The 16059-nt window shown below is 37.8% G+C and overlaps 1 protein-coding gene across 4 annotated transcripts in view; it reads right to left on the reverse strand.

Moving 5' to 3' along the window:
- The window catches only part of WARS2 (tryptophanyl tRNA synthetase 2, mitochondrial), a 94596-nt gene that overhangs the window by 31323 nt on the left and 47214 nt on the right, over positions 1-16059 (reverse strand). For 3 of the 4 annotated variants that reach the window (XM_025453372.3, XM_035700566.2, XM_035700567.2), the window contains exon 2: positions 14867-15124. The exons of the other annotated variant lie outside the window; for it this stretch is intronic. In XM_025453372.3, the coding sequence (XP_025309157.1) occupies positions 14867-15124 (258 nt within the window). The remainder of the gene's footprint in view (positions 1-14866; positions 15125-16059) is intronic. 4 annotated transcript variants of the gene reach the window in all.

Genomic DNA, 16059 nt, shown 5'->3' on the forward strand with positions numbered 1-16059 from the left:
AATGGACACAGGATTTCTTTTTGGAGTGACAAAGTGTTCTAAAATTGATTGTGGTGACAGATGTACCACTCTGTGAATATACTAAAAGCTAGTAAATTTATACTTTAAATAAGTAAATTTATGATATATCTTAATAAACAGTTTCAATAACTGTGCAGGTGCAGTTCATCACAACTATCCCACGAGGCATCAGCAATTAATTATTCTGTGGCCATAAAGGTAAGATCTTTACAGGAATCTAGATTTTCTGATCTTTAGCATGATCTCTATTTTCCTCCATAAGGGGATATGTGGTCCTCAAATCAAAGTCAACTCCAGGTTCTTTCAAAACGGTTAGTGGGAAGAATGGGTTCTCATCAATGAAGAAAGACAAAGATACCAGAGCTGCCATGGTGTTTGATGAGACACCTTTCTCACTTCAGCCCATTCCAATCAGGTGTTCATATCTACCATTCCACTACAACTGCTCCCCACTGCCAGCAAGGGTAGTAGCTAGGATAAACCATTAATATTATATTGATATATTAATGTTGTCAATATTGCAGACATCCAGGTTTTTGTCCTTGATTTCTTACTTTTCTTTTCTTCACTCACTTTTTTTGCAATTTCATCTCATATCATGGCTTTAGATGCAACCATTGTTTTAAATACAATCTATAGAACTGATGACTTTTAATTTATAACTCCAGCCAGATCTCTTTGCTGAAGTCCAGACTCATATATCCAACTATCTATTGAGTGTCTTTATATGGATATCTAGTGGATACCTCAAACTTAAACATCCAAAGTTGAATTCCCACTCCTCCACCCTGAGCTTGCTCTGTCCACAGTTGTCATCTCTGTTGGTTGCAACTCCATCCTTGTAGTTACTTGGGCAAAAATCTTGGAGACATCCTCATGCCTCTTTTTCTCTCACACTCCACGTCTAATCCATCTGCAAATCTTGTTAATTCTACCTTCAAAAGATAATTAGAATCTTACCACAATTTACCACTTCCACTGGCACTCTGGCCCAGGCACCATCAACTCTCATCTGGATTACTAAAATAACTTGCTAACTAGTCTCCCTGCTTTCACCCGAGTTCTCATACAATCCATTCTCAACATAGCAGCTGAAGTGATCCTTTTAAAACATAGATCTCTGTTCATAACCATGCACTTGTCATTTCCTCTGAGTAAACTCAAACTCCTTACCATGGCCTATCAGACCAGGCACAAACATCTCTTCCCCTTCTACCCTGTAACATCTGTGATTCCAATCCTCTACCCTTTCCCCTTTGCTCCCTCTTCTCCAACCGTGCTGGCCTCCTTTTGTTCCCTGAACACATTGGGTATGTTCCCACTTTAGGGGCTTTGCACTTTTCTGTGATAGGAATTCTCTTTCCCCAGATATCGACATGGGTAATCCTTCATCTTAAGTCTTTGCTCAAATACTATCTTAAAGGGGCTTATCCAGACCACACTGTTTAAAATAACATGTTTCCCTCAATGCCACTCCTAATATATTTCATTTTTTTTTCTGTACAACCTATCACCTTCTAATATATCTTATATTTGGCTAATTTATTATAATTATTATTTATATCATGTCACCCCAACAAAACATAAGTACCATGATGACAAAGATTTTTTGTCTATTTTCTTCACTGATACAACATGAGAACCCAGCAGAATAACCAAGACACAGTAAATGCTCAATAAATATTTGTTAAATGAATGCATGAATGAAATTAAAGATTTATTAATGTGGAAATGTCTAAATAAAGTGTGGCACATTTATATAATAGCATAGTATACAGCACATACAAGAAATGAACTAGATTTATATGTATAAACACAAGATCATGAAAACACACTGCTGTATGAAAAAAGAAAATTGCTAAAAGGTACTTATATAATTTTTTAAAACCACACAAATACAAATATTATATTGTTCATGAAATTATATGTGAAGACAAGTATGAAAAGTTGGCTAGATTGATATACACCAAATCCATGATTTTAGTTGCCTGGGGAGAAAGAAAAGGGACAAAGGCAGGAGTGGTACAGGAGTAGGCAAGGGGAAGGATTAAAGGGGCCCTCACCTTTGTAATTATTTTTTTTAATATAAGAAAATTAGGCAAATATGACAAAATGTTAACAATATTCACCCTTGCTGTTGGAAACATGAATGTTTGTTAATTATTCTCTGTATTTTGCTGCATTTAATTTTTTTCAAAAATATCTAGTTAACAAAAAGAGTATGGAATACCATGATTCCCAAAATTATAGCTGCTAGATATCAATCAAACTCATTCAAGCAATTTGCTGGTTCAGTAAATACTGGATCAATGTCTAAGATATTCTCAGTGTCTCTTACAATTTTACTATTTCCCATATAAATATCTTCCCAAGAATCAGGTTCTATAAATTTTGGTTAGAACACTTAGAAGACTATTCAGATTCACAAATTCCTACTTATCATATCCTCTTGAAAAGAGCAATTTCATGCTGAGTTATTTTTATTGGACTCTTATCCCCATGGCAAATCCCCTTAACAGAACCTTGTTTGGGAATCTAATCCTAATTAGAAGAATTATGTTATCAATTAGGAACTCCCACTTACTCTCTTCTACTGTCACTATTTATGTTTGCAATGAACACTTCTGTGTACACATTTGGATTTTTCTATACTTTTTCTTAGCCCAATGCTTCTAAAGCTAAGTAAGTGGTTTCTGTCAACCTGCTGTTGAGTTAAAAGTCACCCCCATCAAATTCTATTGCTTATTGTGTATATGTGTGTACATATTTTTTTACATCTATTGCATTATATTAGCTATTTCTAGGCTATGCTGAGTAACAAATAATCCCAAATATAAATGGTTTATAGCAATGGCTTCTTTTTCATACACATTACATATTGGTAGCTATAGGCTGGCTGTGGGTTTTTTTTAAAGATTATATTTATTTTTTCATGAGAGAGACAGAGACACAGGCAGAGGGAGAAGCAGGCTCCCTGCGGGGAGAGCCTGATGTGGGACGCGGGACTCGACTCCAGGACCCAGGATCACAACCTGAGCCAAAGGCAGACACACAACCACTGAGCCACCCAGGTGTCCCTATAACTGTTTTATACACCTTCTCATTCCAAGATCCAAACTCCCTACCTGGAACATACCATTCTTAAGCTAGAGGAGAATAGCAGGAGAGTTAGAACAAACATTGTTGAATTGTTTTTAAAGATTCTGCTTAGGTATTGTGTGTGAAATGCCCACTCACTTTCCACTGGCTAAATCAAGTCATGGGTGAGTCAGATGGCAGTGGATGAGAATAATCTTTACACATGGAGGTTAGCAAACCCCTGCTCAAAGGTCAAGTCTGGCCTATGGATTGCTTTTGTTCGGCCCATATCTTTTACATTTTTAAAGGGTGTCAAATAAAATAGAGAGAAGGGGGAAAGAGAGAAGGAGAAGGCAAAAGAGGAGGATTTAAAGGAGAAGAGGTGGTGGTGATGCCAGTGGGGACAGAGACTGTGTGTGGCCTGCAAAGCCTAAAATATTTACTGTCTATATCTTTAACAAAAAGTTGCTTGATCCCTGTTCTTACAGGAAATTAACATGGATAATTAAAATAATAACAATCTACTATAAGCAACTTCCCAAATTAGCTACCTGAGGAAGGATAAGAGAGCTAACCTGCACAGAACTTCATGGCAGACAGTTTAATTTTTTTTCGTAAAATCTTTTTTTTTTTTTTTTTTTTTTTTTAAGTAAGCCTCTATTTTAAATTTCCATGTGAGTATATCTGATAGCCCCAGGACTTTAGGTACAAAAAAATAATGGAGGTTTTGGGGACTATATCAAAATTAAAACCTTTTTTTCATCAAGAATACAAAATATAAAGGCAAACTACAAATGGGAGAAAATAACTCCTACCACTCAAACAAACAATAGGATTTTAAAAATGGGCAACTTGCATAGACATTTCTCCAATGAAGATACTCAAAGAGCGAACAAACATATTAAAAGATGCTGAACAGCACAGCACTAATCTTTACAGAAATGTGAATTAAAACCAAAATGAAATATCACCTCATATTCATTAGGATGGCTGCTATCAAAAACAACCCCCTCAAAAAACCATAGAAAATAACAAGTATTGGTGAGATAGAGAAATTGGAGCCCTTGTACACTGTTGGTGACCAAAATGGTCCAATTGCATGGAAAACAGGAAGGAGTTCCTCAAAAAATTACAAACACAATTATATATGATCAAGCAATACTTCTAGGTATATATACAAAAGAATTCAAAACGGTCTCAAAGAGATACTTGTACACTCATACTCACAGCAGCATTGTCCATAACAGCAAAAAAGTAGAAGTGACCCAAATGTCCTTTAACAAATGGATAAACAAAATGTGGTATAAACATATAATGGAATATTATTTAGTCTTAAAAATAAAAGCAATTCTGACACATGCTACAACAGAGATGAACTTGAGGACATTATGCTGAGTGAAATAAGCCAGTCAAAAAAGACAAATACTATATGATTTTACCTATATGAATTACCTGGAATAGTCAGGCTCATGGAAACATAGAAGGAGGGTGCAGGGACTGGGGGAGGAGGGGAATGGGAAGTTGTATAATGGGTATAGAGTTTTCGATTTCTACGAGAAAAAGTTCTGGAAGTTGGTTGCACAATAATGGGAATATATCTAACACTTTTGAATGGTACACTTCAAAATGGTTAAGATGGTCATTTTTTTTAAAGATTTTATGTATTTATTCATGAGAAACACAGAGAGAGGTGCAGAGATACAGGCAGAGGGAGAAACAGGCTCCCTGCAAGGAGCCTGATGCGGGATTTGATCCCAGGACCCCAGGATCATGACTGGAGCCAAAGGCAGACGCTCAACCACTGAGCCACCCAGGTGCCCCAAGATGGTCAATTTTATGTGATGTGTATTTTAACACAATTTTTAAAAAACATTATGTAAAGAAAAAAATACAGATTAAACATATTTCTCAAGTTAGGAAAAAATGGCTAATTTTATGTTATGTGAATCTTCCCTCAAATTAATTTTTTTAAGATTTTATTTATTTATTTATTTATTTATTTATTTATTTATTTATTTATTTATTTATGAGAGGCACAGAGAGAGGCAGAGACACAGGCAGAGGAAGAAGCAGGCTCCATGCAGGGAGCCCGATGTGAGACTCGATCCCGGGACTCCAGGATCACACCCTGAGGCAAAGGCAGACACTCAACTGCTGAGCCACCCAGGCATCCCAAGATTTTATTTATTTATTTGAGAGATAAAGAGCAGAGCTAGAGAGAGAGAGAGCATGAGTTGGGAGGAGGGGCAGAGGGAGAGGGAGAGGGAGAAGCAGACTCTCTACTGAGCAGGGAGTCCGATGACATGGGGCTTGATCCCAGGACCCAAGGCAGATGCTTGACCAACTGAGCCACTCAGGTGCCCCAAACTCAAATTGTTTGAAAAAATCAGGTGGAGGAGCTCGTCACAGCTAAGAGGGAAAGCTCTGGCTTCAGATATATTGAAGTTAAGATTTGGAAAAGATACCCAGATAGAGATGTCTAGAAGGTAGCTAAAAGTACAAGTCTAGAATTAAGGAGAAAGGTTGGAGCTAGTGACCAAAATGGGAGAGAAAATGGCTAAAAGTTTTGGAAGGAGGTAAGACTTCAGGAAAGTGGAATATATATATAGGGAGATATTTGTATCTCAGGACAGAACTTCTGGGGAATTAAAGAAGAGGAGTCAATAAAGGAAACAAATAAACTATCAGAGGAGTAGAAGAAAAATACGTTACTGCCGTATCATTGGACTTAAAAGAAAATCCTAAAAGGAAGAAGTGGTCAGTATACTAACGCATCAGAGAAGTAAAGAAATATAAGAATTAAGAAAAGACTAAGCCCAGGTAAGAGGTCACATTGCGCTTCATTAAAAACACAAATGCTGAATTGTGTTCTTAATCCTGTGATATAAAACAAAGAAGTAGAAAATATGTTTGTAGGGATGCCTGGCTGGCTCAGTCCATGAAGCATGCTCCTCTTGACCTCAGAGTTGTAAGTTTGAGCCCCATTGTGGGGTGTACAGATTACTTAAAAATAAAATCTTAAGGGACGCCTGGGTGGCTCAGTGGTTGGGCATCTGCCTTCAGCTCAGGGCGTGATCGTGGGGTCCCAGGACCAAGTCCCATATTGGGCTCCTTGCATGGAGCCTGCTTCTCCTGTCTCTGCCTCTCTCTATCTCTCTCTGTGTCTCTCATGAATAAGTAAATAGAATCTTTAAAAAACAAAAATAAAAGTAAAATCTTAAAAAGAAAAAGAAAATATGTTTGTAAAAGATGGCTCTCCCTAGGTATTTTTTGTTTGTTTTGATTTGGGTAAATAATGTTCAGACAAGGAAAAACATTAATTTCAAAACAAACAAAAATAATGGAAATCTTACATAAGATGGTTTTCATATTCTTATCTTAAGCTCTTTTTAATGCTTGGCTAAAATTTCCTGATATTCTTGGCATTTAAAATCCCTTCAATCTAATTCAAAGCACTGTCCTAAGCAAATTGCTCTCTTTCATACTTTCCTTGGAGTGGGGTCAACAGTTGGAACACTTGGTTTTACAGTGTTTCTGACTGGTTTAAAATCCATAACAAATGAAGAAGCACAGGGAATGCGTTACATCAACAAATCAAGTGATTAGTTTACTCAATTTGAGAGTGGTTTGCTTCTTGTTTTCACTGCAAACAGATGACTTAAAGATCAGATGTGATTTTCAGGCCGTATCTATTTTGCCTGTGTCATTTTAATTGTCTGAATGACAGCTACATTGAAATCTCTATAGTGTTTCTACACAATTCCATAGGCTTTGGAGCAGTATTGTGTGCAGTGGGGTAGGGCAAGAGAAAAGGCTAACATTTGTGGATATTATACATTATATTATTTAAATATCTCTGTTATAGACATTAAAACCGGGGTTCAGAGAACTTGCCCAGTGTGTGACAACAAGAGGTTGCAGTGAGATTCAGGCCAACTATATCTGGCTGCAAAACCTGTACTTTTCCCACTGTTGCTATGATAGCAAAGCAGAACTCTTCTTGAAAGTGCAATTAAGATATGACTTAATCCTGTGGTCCAGGATGGAGGCAGGGAAACGACTATAACTCGCTCATCAAGTTGCATAGGACTATAGATGCAGGCAAGGAAAGTGGTGCTAGTAGAAACTTCTTAGGGAAAGAAATACATGAGGAGATTGATTGTATAATGATTTCCCTAACTTCTTTTTATTATTTATGCCATGGGCCATTCAGATCCCTTTTCCTCTCCGTAGAAACTCTGAAGGCAATGCCAATTTTACAAATTGACTCCTCAGGTCCATTAATCTACAGGAATATTTGTTGCTTCCTTTGTCTTCTTCAAAATTTTTTAAATTTATTTTTTAAGTAATCTCTACACCCAATGTAGGGCTCAAACTCACAAACTTGAGATCAAGAGTTCTGGGCTCTTCTGACTGAGCCACCTAGGAGGCCCTACTCCCTTTCTATTATGAGCTGTATGTTGCACCTGTTGTTGGTAGCCTTAAAAAAAAAACAATGTTGAGAAGTCAACAAGTATAAATGTGTACTCAAAAAGGCTTCCAAAATGACTAGGATAAGTGAGAACATGATACTGGCTGTCCAAGTTCAAGTGTTGCCGGTCTCACATCCCTGAGATAAGGGACGGTGGGTCAGGTACAACTTCTGTTTGTATACAGTGAGCCAAGATTCATGTGAGAGCTTGATTATTATTTATTAATAGCCAGTATTATTATTATTATTGATTTTAGTTTCCTGGAAAAACAACCCATAACTCTAATTAGAGAATGAAGCCTCATTTCAATGCTGCAGATTCTATACTCCTTCCTCAGCTCTTCCGTGGACACTTCTGGATGCTTTGTAATATGATGTCTGCTGGTCAAAACTGTCCTTTTCTCCTAGCCTTGGCACAAAGCCAGCACCTAAAGCTATGAACTCCAGCTTTTATTTTCCATGTGCACGGTGATTAGTTCACAAGGAAAGTAACAACTAAAGATGTTCTCGAGACATGCACCTAAGAAACAGCTGTGGGTATCAGAGTGGATGTGTGCTCAGGCCTGCTGGAAATAAAAGACCACTGACTTTGGCATTGGGATGGAAACCTCTGCCAAACACACAGGCAGGCTCTTTCTCTCTCCCCCTCCTCTCTCTCTTTCTCAATCTCCTTCTCTCTCTCCCTCTCTCTCTCTCTCACACACACACACACACACACACACCTTTCAGAGGGGAGGCTCTGTAAAATTCCCCACATATGGCAAACATATTTTAGGGGAAGCACCATGACTAGAGGCCAGTGGGAGAGAAAGAAAAAGAAAATAATGAGAAAAATCTTCAATAAGTCTAAATTGTTTCAGTCAGACTGCTGAGAAAGAATGCAGAGGATTGGAGATGAAAATTATTGGTAAAATAAGCATTATAACACAGCTAAATTCTTTCCCTTCTTCAAATGATTGCTAGAACTTACTCCCATGTACAACAATAGCACCTGGGGGAACTAGTCTTTATATTTAGTTCCAAGTACTTTGCTTAACACAGTCGATATGCACAAAAAGAGCACATTATATAATGTAAAAAAATATTTCTTTCTAACTCACAATTTCAAAAATTCTTGATTTTACTTGTAAATAACTGCGTGGGGTGTGGGGAATGCAGGTATATCTAATTTTAGCTGGCATTGGCTCACAACACCTTCAGTATAATTGTTTTCTAACTTCCTATCCTCTGGGTTACATATTTAGTGATCAATTAAATGCTTACATGCATTATAAAACTCCCAATAGAAAGGAACCAACAGAAAACTATGTTAAAATGTAGACAACTGATCTCTAAGTTATCCGCTTTTTAAGAACTGGTTTATCACATTTTCTCGAAATAAAACCAGAACTACCCCCTCCATTCTTGCTTTAAAGGGTTATTAGTAAAAATTGATGAGATCATCTAAACAAAAATAATCTGATGATTAAAAAGTGGTGGAGTGGAAACAACACTGGCCTGATGTTCTCAGGGATGTCATTCTTTTTTTAAATTTTTAACTTAATTCTAGTACAGTTAACATACAGTGTTACATTAGTTTCAGGTATATAGTATAGTGATTTAACACTTCCACATATCACCCAGTGCTCATCACAAGTGCCCTTCTTAATCCCCATCATCTGTTTCACCCATCCCCCACCCACCTCCCCTCTGGTAACTCTAGTGTGTTCTCTAGAGTTAAAAGTCTGTTTCTTGGTTTGTCTCTCTCTCTCTCTCTCTCTCTCTCTCTCTCTCTCTTTTGACTCTGCTCATTTGTTTTGTTTCTTAAATTTCACTTTCTTTCAATGACTTATTTCACTTGGCATTATACTCTCTATATCCATCCACATTGTTGCAAGTGGCAAAATTTCATTCTTTTTATGGCTGAATAATATTCCATAGAACCTCCCTCCTCTCTTTTTCTTTCTCTCTCTCAAGGCCTCATTCTTGAAGGGCTTCCTAGAAACTGAATTTAGATTTTTACCCTGAGGGTAGGAGAGAGGTGCTTAGGTATCTGAAGTAGAAACATGAGCATGGCTACAATGTGGGGGATAGACTGCTGCCATGAGAGCCTGAGGCAGGAATGAAGGGGTGAGACAACTGTCTAGGCAAGAAATAATGAGGGCCTTGAGGTCAGCTCTGCTGCTCCTTTGCTATTAGCTACTGAGGCAAAGGCATGGTGTGTGACAGCATAAAGTTCTGAGGACATCTTCTAAAAGTGGTGCCTTAGGAAGGAAAAAAAGACTGTTTTTGCCACCTGGATGACCTCAGGTGAAATTAAGACGATATATTTGCTAAGCATTTACTAAGTACCAAGCACCTCTCAGAGATGGTTTTAAAGACAATTTATAATTTACTCAATCTTTTCATATCTTACTTTATTCCTCTGTGAAAGAACAGTAATGCCTAACTCACATGCTCTTTTGAGGATTAAAAGTGAGGTCATATACATGAAAAGGCTTTTTAATCTTACACATTTAAAAATATTAATTTTCTAATTAACATGACTTCTAATTTTTTTTCTAAATCTGGCAATGCTATGAGTATTTTCTTTTTGGTCCCCATCTATTAGAGACTCCACAAATTGCTAAAGAGAGTTGTTAACTACTGATTTTTGCATGGTAAGACACAAAACATCAACACCATGAGGATTCTTTCAACTACTAGAACACTGCAAATATGAGGCCAGCTGTCTAGAAAAATCACTGTTTCAGGGACACTAGCTTATCTGATTATACTTCTACTTTACTTTTGTTACTTTTTTGCTAAGAAGCAAATCCAGTACATGCCTTCATACTTTCAACATAAAGCATTAGGAAGAACTTCCCACCATCTTCCATAAACAACTAGAAGCTTTACGGCCACTCTGAAGGAACTCTATGGGCACTAGGGCAAGCAGAGTTTCTTTTCTTTTCTTTTCTTTTTTTTTTTTTTTAACTTTTTTAAACTTATTTATTCATGAGAGACACAGAGAGAGAGGCAGAGACACAGGCAAAGGGAGTAGCAGGCTCCGTGCAGGGAGCCCGACGCGGGACTCTATCCCGGGTCTCCAGGATCACACCCCTGGCTGCAGGCAGCTCTAAACCACTGAGCCACCAGAGCTGCCTGCAAGCAGAGTTTCTATTCAAACTATTAAAAATGGTGATGAGCAACCATGTGAATGGTAGGTTGTAACCACTAAATGTCAGCCAATATACATTAGCACAAAGCGAAAGCAACACCATAAAAAAAGTAAGGTTTATTTTAGGTTCAAGGGAGCTAATTTTCTAGTAAATAGAAGAAAACTCAATTAACCTATCAAAGGCATGAAAAAAGTAGAAGTATAAAAATTTAAGTTTTTAATTCTTTTCAAGTATGATTAACCTTATGAGAAATGAAAGTAAAACTTGAGCAACAAATCAAAAGATGAAAAGAAATGCAATGTGTAGACCTTTGTTGGATCATTATTCAAACAAAGCAAATATAAAATTACATTTTGGGAGAATTGGCATAATTTGAATATGGGCTGGGTATTAGATGATCATATGGAATTCTCATTAGCTTTTTTAGGTGTGATGACACTATTACGGTTATGTAAAACAATTTCCTCAATTTATAGAGAAGCACACTGAAATATTTAGGGACTGAGATGCCATGATTTATGTTATCTGCTTTAAAATACTTAAACAACAACTGGGGAACCTGCGTGGTGCAGACAGTTAAGCATCCGACTCAGAGTCACCATCTCAGGCTTGTGAGACTGAGTCCCATGTCAGGTACCCCCTCGAGTGCCACACTGGGCTCCACGTTCAGCACGGAATCTGCTTAAGACTTCATCTCCCTCTGCCCCTCCCTCTCTTGAGTGTACTCTCTCTCTCCTCTTTCAAATAAATAAATAAATCTTTTAAAAAAGATACTCTGACAATAAAAACAACATTGATTGCTGGGTTGTAGGGCAGGTCTATTTTTAACTCTTTGAGGAACCTCCACACAGTTTTCCAGAGTGGCTGCACCAGTTCACATTCCCACCAACAGTGCAAGAGGGTTCCCTTTTCTCCGCATCCTCTCCAACATTTGTTGTTTCCTGCCTTGTTAATTTGCCCCATTCTCACTGGTGTGAGGTGGTATCTCATTGTGGTTTTGATTTCTATTTCCCTGATGGCAAGTGAAGCAGAGCATTTTCTCATATGCATGTTGGCCATGTCTATGTTTTCCTCTGTGAGATTTCTGTTCATGTCTTTTGCCCATTTCATGATTGGATTGTTTGTTTCTTTGGTGTTGAGTTGAATAAGTTCTTTATAGATCTTGGAAACTAGCCCTTTATCTGATATGTCATTTGCAAATATCTTCTCCCATTCTGATTTACCCCAAAGATACAGATGCAATGAAACGCCGGGACACCTGCACCCCGATGTTTATAGCAGCAATGGCCACAATAGCCAAACTGTGGAAGGAGCCTCGGTGTCCATCGAAAGATGAGTGGATAAAGAAGATGTGGTTTATGTATACAATGGAATATTACTCAGCTATTGAAAATGACAAATACCCACCATTTGCTTCCACATGGATGGAACTGGAGGGTATTATGCTGAGTGAAGTAAGTCAGTCGGAGAAGGACAAACATTATATGTTCTCATTCATGTGGGGAATATAAATAATAGTGAAAGGGAATATAAGGGAAGGGAGAAGAAATGTGTGGGAAATATCAGAAAGGGAGACAGAACGTAAAGACTGCTAACTCTGGGAAACGAACTAGGGGTGGTAGAAGGGGTGGAGGGTGGGGGGTGGGAGTGATTGGGTGACGGGCACTGGGGGTTATTCTGTATGTTGGTAAATTGAACACCAATAAAAAAAAAAAAACATTGATGAGACAAATCACAAAATGCTAGCAAGTGATGGGGGTATAGTACACTATTCTTCCCTAATCTTCTATACATATTTAAATTTTTCTTTATTAACTATTTAAAAATGGAAAGAAAACCTGATAAAGTACCCAGTCCATCCACTGAGTTGTATTAAGGTTGCCTGAGTTAAGGAAGGAAATGGCCCAAACCAAGTATGTTTTTTTTTTAGGTTAGAAAGACACCTTGAGGAAGTCTTTCATATGATCTTTGTTGGACAAATTGTAGAATGTGCACAGATGAGTACTTCTCTCACATTTTACTGGCAAGCTACCCAAATTCCCTGGACGGAGCTGCAGTAGGGATAGGAGAAGGGGACCTGCAAGGCAGTGCAGAACTGCCTGAGGCCACTGTAGAAGCAGGCAACACCAGTGACCTGCACTCTCTGACCTAGACCACAACTACTATGGGAACCAATGAGCTCATTACATAACAAAACAAAAACAAAAACAAAAAAAAATCAAAAGGAAGGTGACTTTCAGGATCCTTCATTTACAGAGTTTTTACAAAGTTTCCCATACTGTGGGCAACTCTTTCAATTGTTAGTTTGAACAACAAAGTTCCATGTTGAATAAAAGACCTCAATTATTTTTTTTTACCTCAATTATTGCAAATTTTAGATGCTTATGGAGGTCACTGCCAAAAAGCCTTTAAAAAGGAGAAAAAATTGATAATGTGGTAATCATTCCCAGGGGTATGAGCTCAAAGTGCAAGCATTGGTTGTGGCTATAAATGAGCCTTTAATTTTAAATGTCACTGTTTAACAAAGCAGTCTGGCAAGGGGTTACTTTGTAGAGATGTAGACATTTTCACCTTGCAGAAGTATGGAAACATGTATTAGGAATATAATTTTTAGAAATGGTATCATATAAGGATCAAAAAGGAGCTTGTATCAAAAACAGCTTAGTTGAAGTAAAGATCTATCAGGTAACTTACAAAGATCTATCAGGTAACCTATAATGTTGAAAACTGACATGAAGAGTGTGAATAAACAGTGTTTCCTGAAATAGAACAGGCACATTTCTTCAGAAGGTGAGAGTGCTCCCAAGGTAGGATAACTAGCTTGGAAAGGGTAAAACTGGTGGGTTAAGGACCTGTAGGGTAAGGCTAGTGTGTAATAAACATCCCTGAGTATTTGAAGAGTAGTCAAGTGGAAGACTGAGTTGATTTACTATGTATTTTTAAAGAGCATAAGTCAAATGAATGAATGGAAATTATAGGGAGGCAGGTGTTTGCTTAACATATGCAAGTATATTTATATACTTAAAACAGGTAGGTCAGTCCAAGATTGAATTTGAAAAGTTATGTGTAAGTAAAGGCTTTCTCAGAAAAAAAAAAAAAAAGTAAAGGCTTTCTGACCAACTACGAGGAAGGAAATTGAGGTAAATTGCCTTTATGGACATTTTAATGATCAGATTCTATTATTTTATTATATTATTTCCAAGCTGGAAACAAGTTTTAAGTTAATAAGTGTATTTATTTTTGAAGATATTAATTTACTACATATTTTTTTAAATGGTCACTCTCTATGTATCATTATACTAAGTTCCCTGGGTGATAAAACATATATAAAAATGATGATTTTCCGAAGTTTATGACTAAGAAAGGAGATATACACATGTATAACGCATACCGTGCATGTATACATGTTAACATGTGCCAAAACATGTATAACAGACTGTTCCTGAGTTGGGGCTTTGTCACAAGATTAAAGTGGATATGTAATAAGGGTATGATCCAGTTAAATTTCTCATCTTCTTTTCTAAGGAATCTCTTAAGCGCCCTGTCTCTAGTCCAGGCTATCTGCCCATCCAAGAGTAAACTGATTCATCCATAGTGACGATATCAGTCAAATATTTTGGCTTTGTTCTGAAGCCTCTCTTGGCTTGGAATCAGGAGACTGAACACTGTCTTCCAATTTCCCAGCTAGTTCTCTCAAATCTTCTCAAAAGCTATTACTCAAAGAATGAACAATGGGAGTTATCTAACAGGTCTTCCAAATGCAATACCCAGTAAAGCAACATTGGCATTATGCAAAACCACTGGTTGCTAAATTCTATGTTTGATTACCAGGAGATTATTCAACAGTATGAATTTAGCAGTTTGAATGCAATTCAGTACAGAAAAACAATTTAAGACTTACAAGTACTAATGAGATAGTACGATTCGATACATGAAGCAAGAATAGTGGAGGAAAAGGTAAAAATACTATTGCATTATGATGACATTTAAAGATATGAATATAGGGTAAACGGAAAAATAAATCATCGCATCTAATGAAGTAGCTCTTAAACCATTAAAAAGAATCACAAACAGGAGCTACCTAAACTTTCATCCGAATTTTTCCCCAAATAATTTGAAAAGATAAGTTTTCTTGGTTCTAATCTGAGAAGCTGACCTGAGATTGTTGGAAAAGGATACTCTTCTCTGGGTTTATGCCACAGGCGAGAAGAACAGCAGTCATGTCCAAGATGCTCTGCCGAAGGACGGCCGGGTCCTGGGGGACAGTGATGGAGTGTAGGTCAACAATGCTGTACAGCACCGAGCCATGCTCTTCCTGTAATTTCACCCAGGTCTCAATGGCTCCCAGGTAATTGCCAAGGTGGGGGATTCCTGTAGGCTGAATGCCAGAGAATACTCGCTTCACAGCATCTTTCTGGAATAGAGGAAAACAAGCATTTGCTTTCAGTGCAGAATCTATGACTCCTGTGCCCACGTTACCATAGCAATGATGACGAGTTCTATTTTTTATGACTGCAATCTGACAGTCATTATCCTGATGCATTTATTTTGTGCCTGTGCAAAGCACTGTTAGGTGCTATTAGGGACAGGAAAGAAAACTTAAAATGTGGTTGGAATTCTTTGTACACTCAAAAATGTACAAATACAAAGGCGCAGAAGAAAAAGGCACATCTCCAAGAGATGCAATCTAAGTGGAAATAGAGGATAGGTTTACAAAGAGATATGTAACAGTACAATGTGGCAATACTGTTTTTTTTAATAATAAATTTATTTTTTATTGGTGTTCAATTTGCCAACATACAGAATAACACCCAGTGCTCATCCCGTCAAGTGCCCCCCCCCCAGTGCCCGTCACCCATTCACCCGCACCCCCCGCCCTCCTCCCCTTCCACCACCCCTAGTTCGTTTCCCAGAGTTAGGAATCTTCATGTTCTGTCTCCCTTTCTGATATTTCCTACCCATTTCTTCTCCCTTCGCTTCTATTCCCTTTCACTATTATTTATATTCCCCAAATGAATGAGACCATATGTTTGTCCTTCTCCGACTGACTTACTTCACTCAGCATAATACCCTCCAGTTCCATCCATGTGGAAGCAAATGGTGGGTATTTGTCGTTTCCAATGGCTGAGTAATATTCCATTGTATACATAAACCACATCTTCTTTATCCATTCATCTTTCGATGGACACCGAGGTTCCTTCCACAGTTTGGCTATTGTGGACATTGCTGCTAGAAACATCGGGGTGCAGGTGTCCCGGCATTTCATTGCATCTGTATCTTTGGGGTAAATCCCCAACAGTGCAATTGCTGGGTCGTAGGGCAGATCTATTTTTAACTCTTTGAGGAACC

The sequence above is a fragment of the Canis lupus genome, chromosome 17, assembly GCF_003254725.2.
Source record: "Canis lupus dingo isolate Sandy chromosome 17, ASM325472v2, whole genome shotgun sequence".
Classification (NCBI taxonomy): Eukaryota; Metazoa; Chordata; class Mammalia; order Carnivora; family Canidae; genus Canis; species Canis lupus.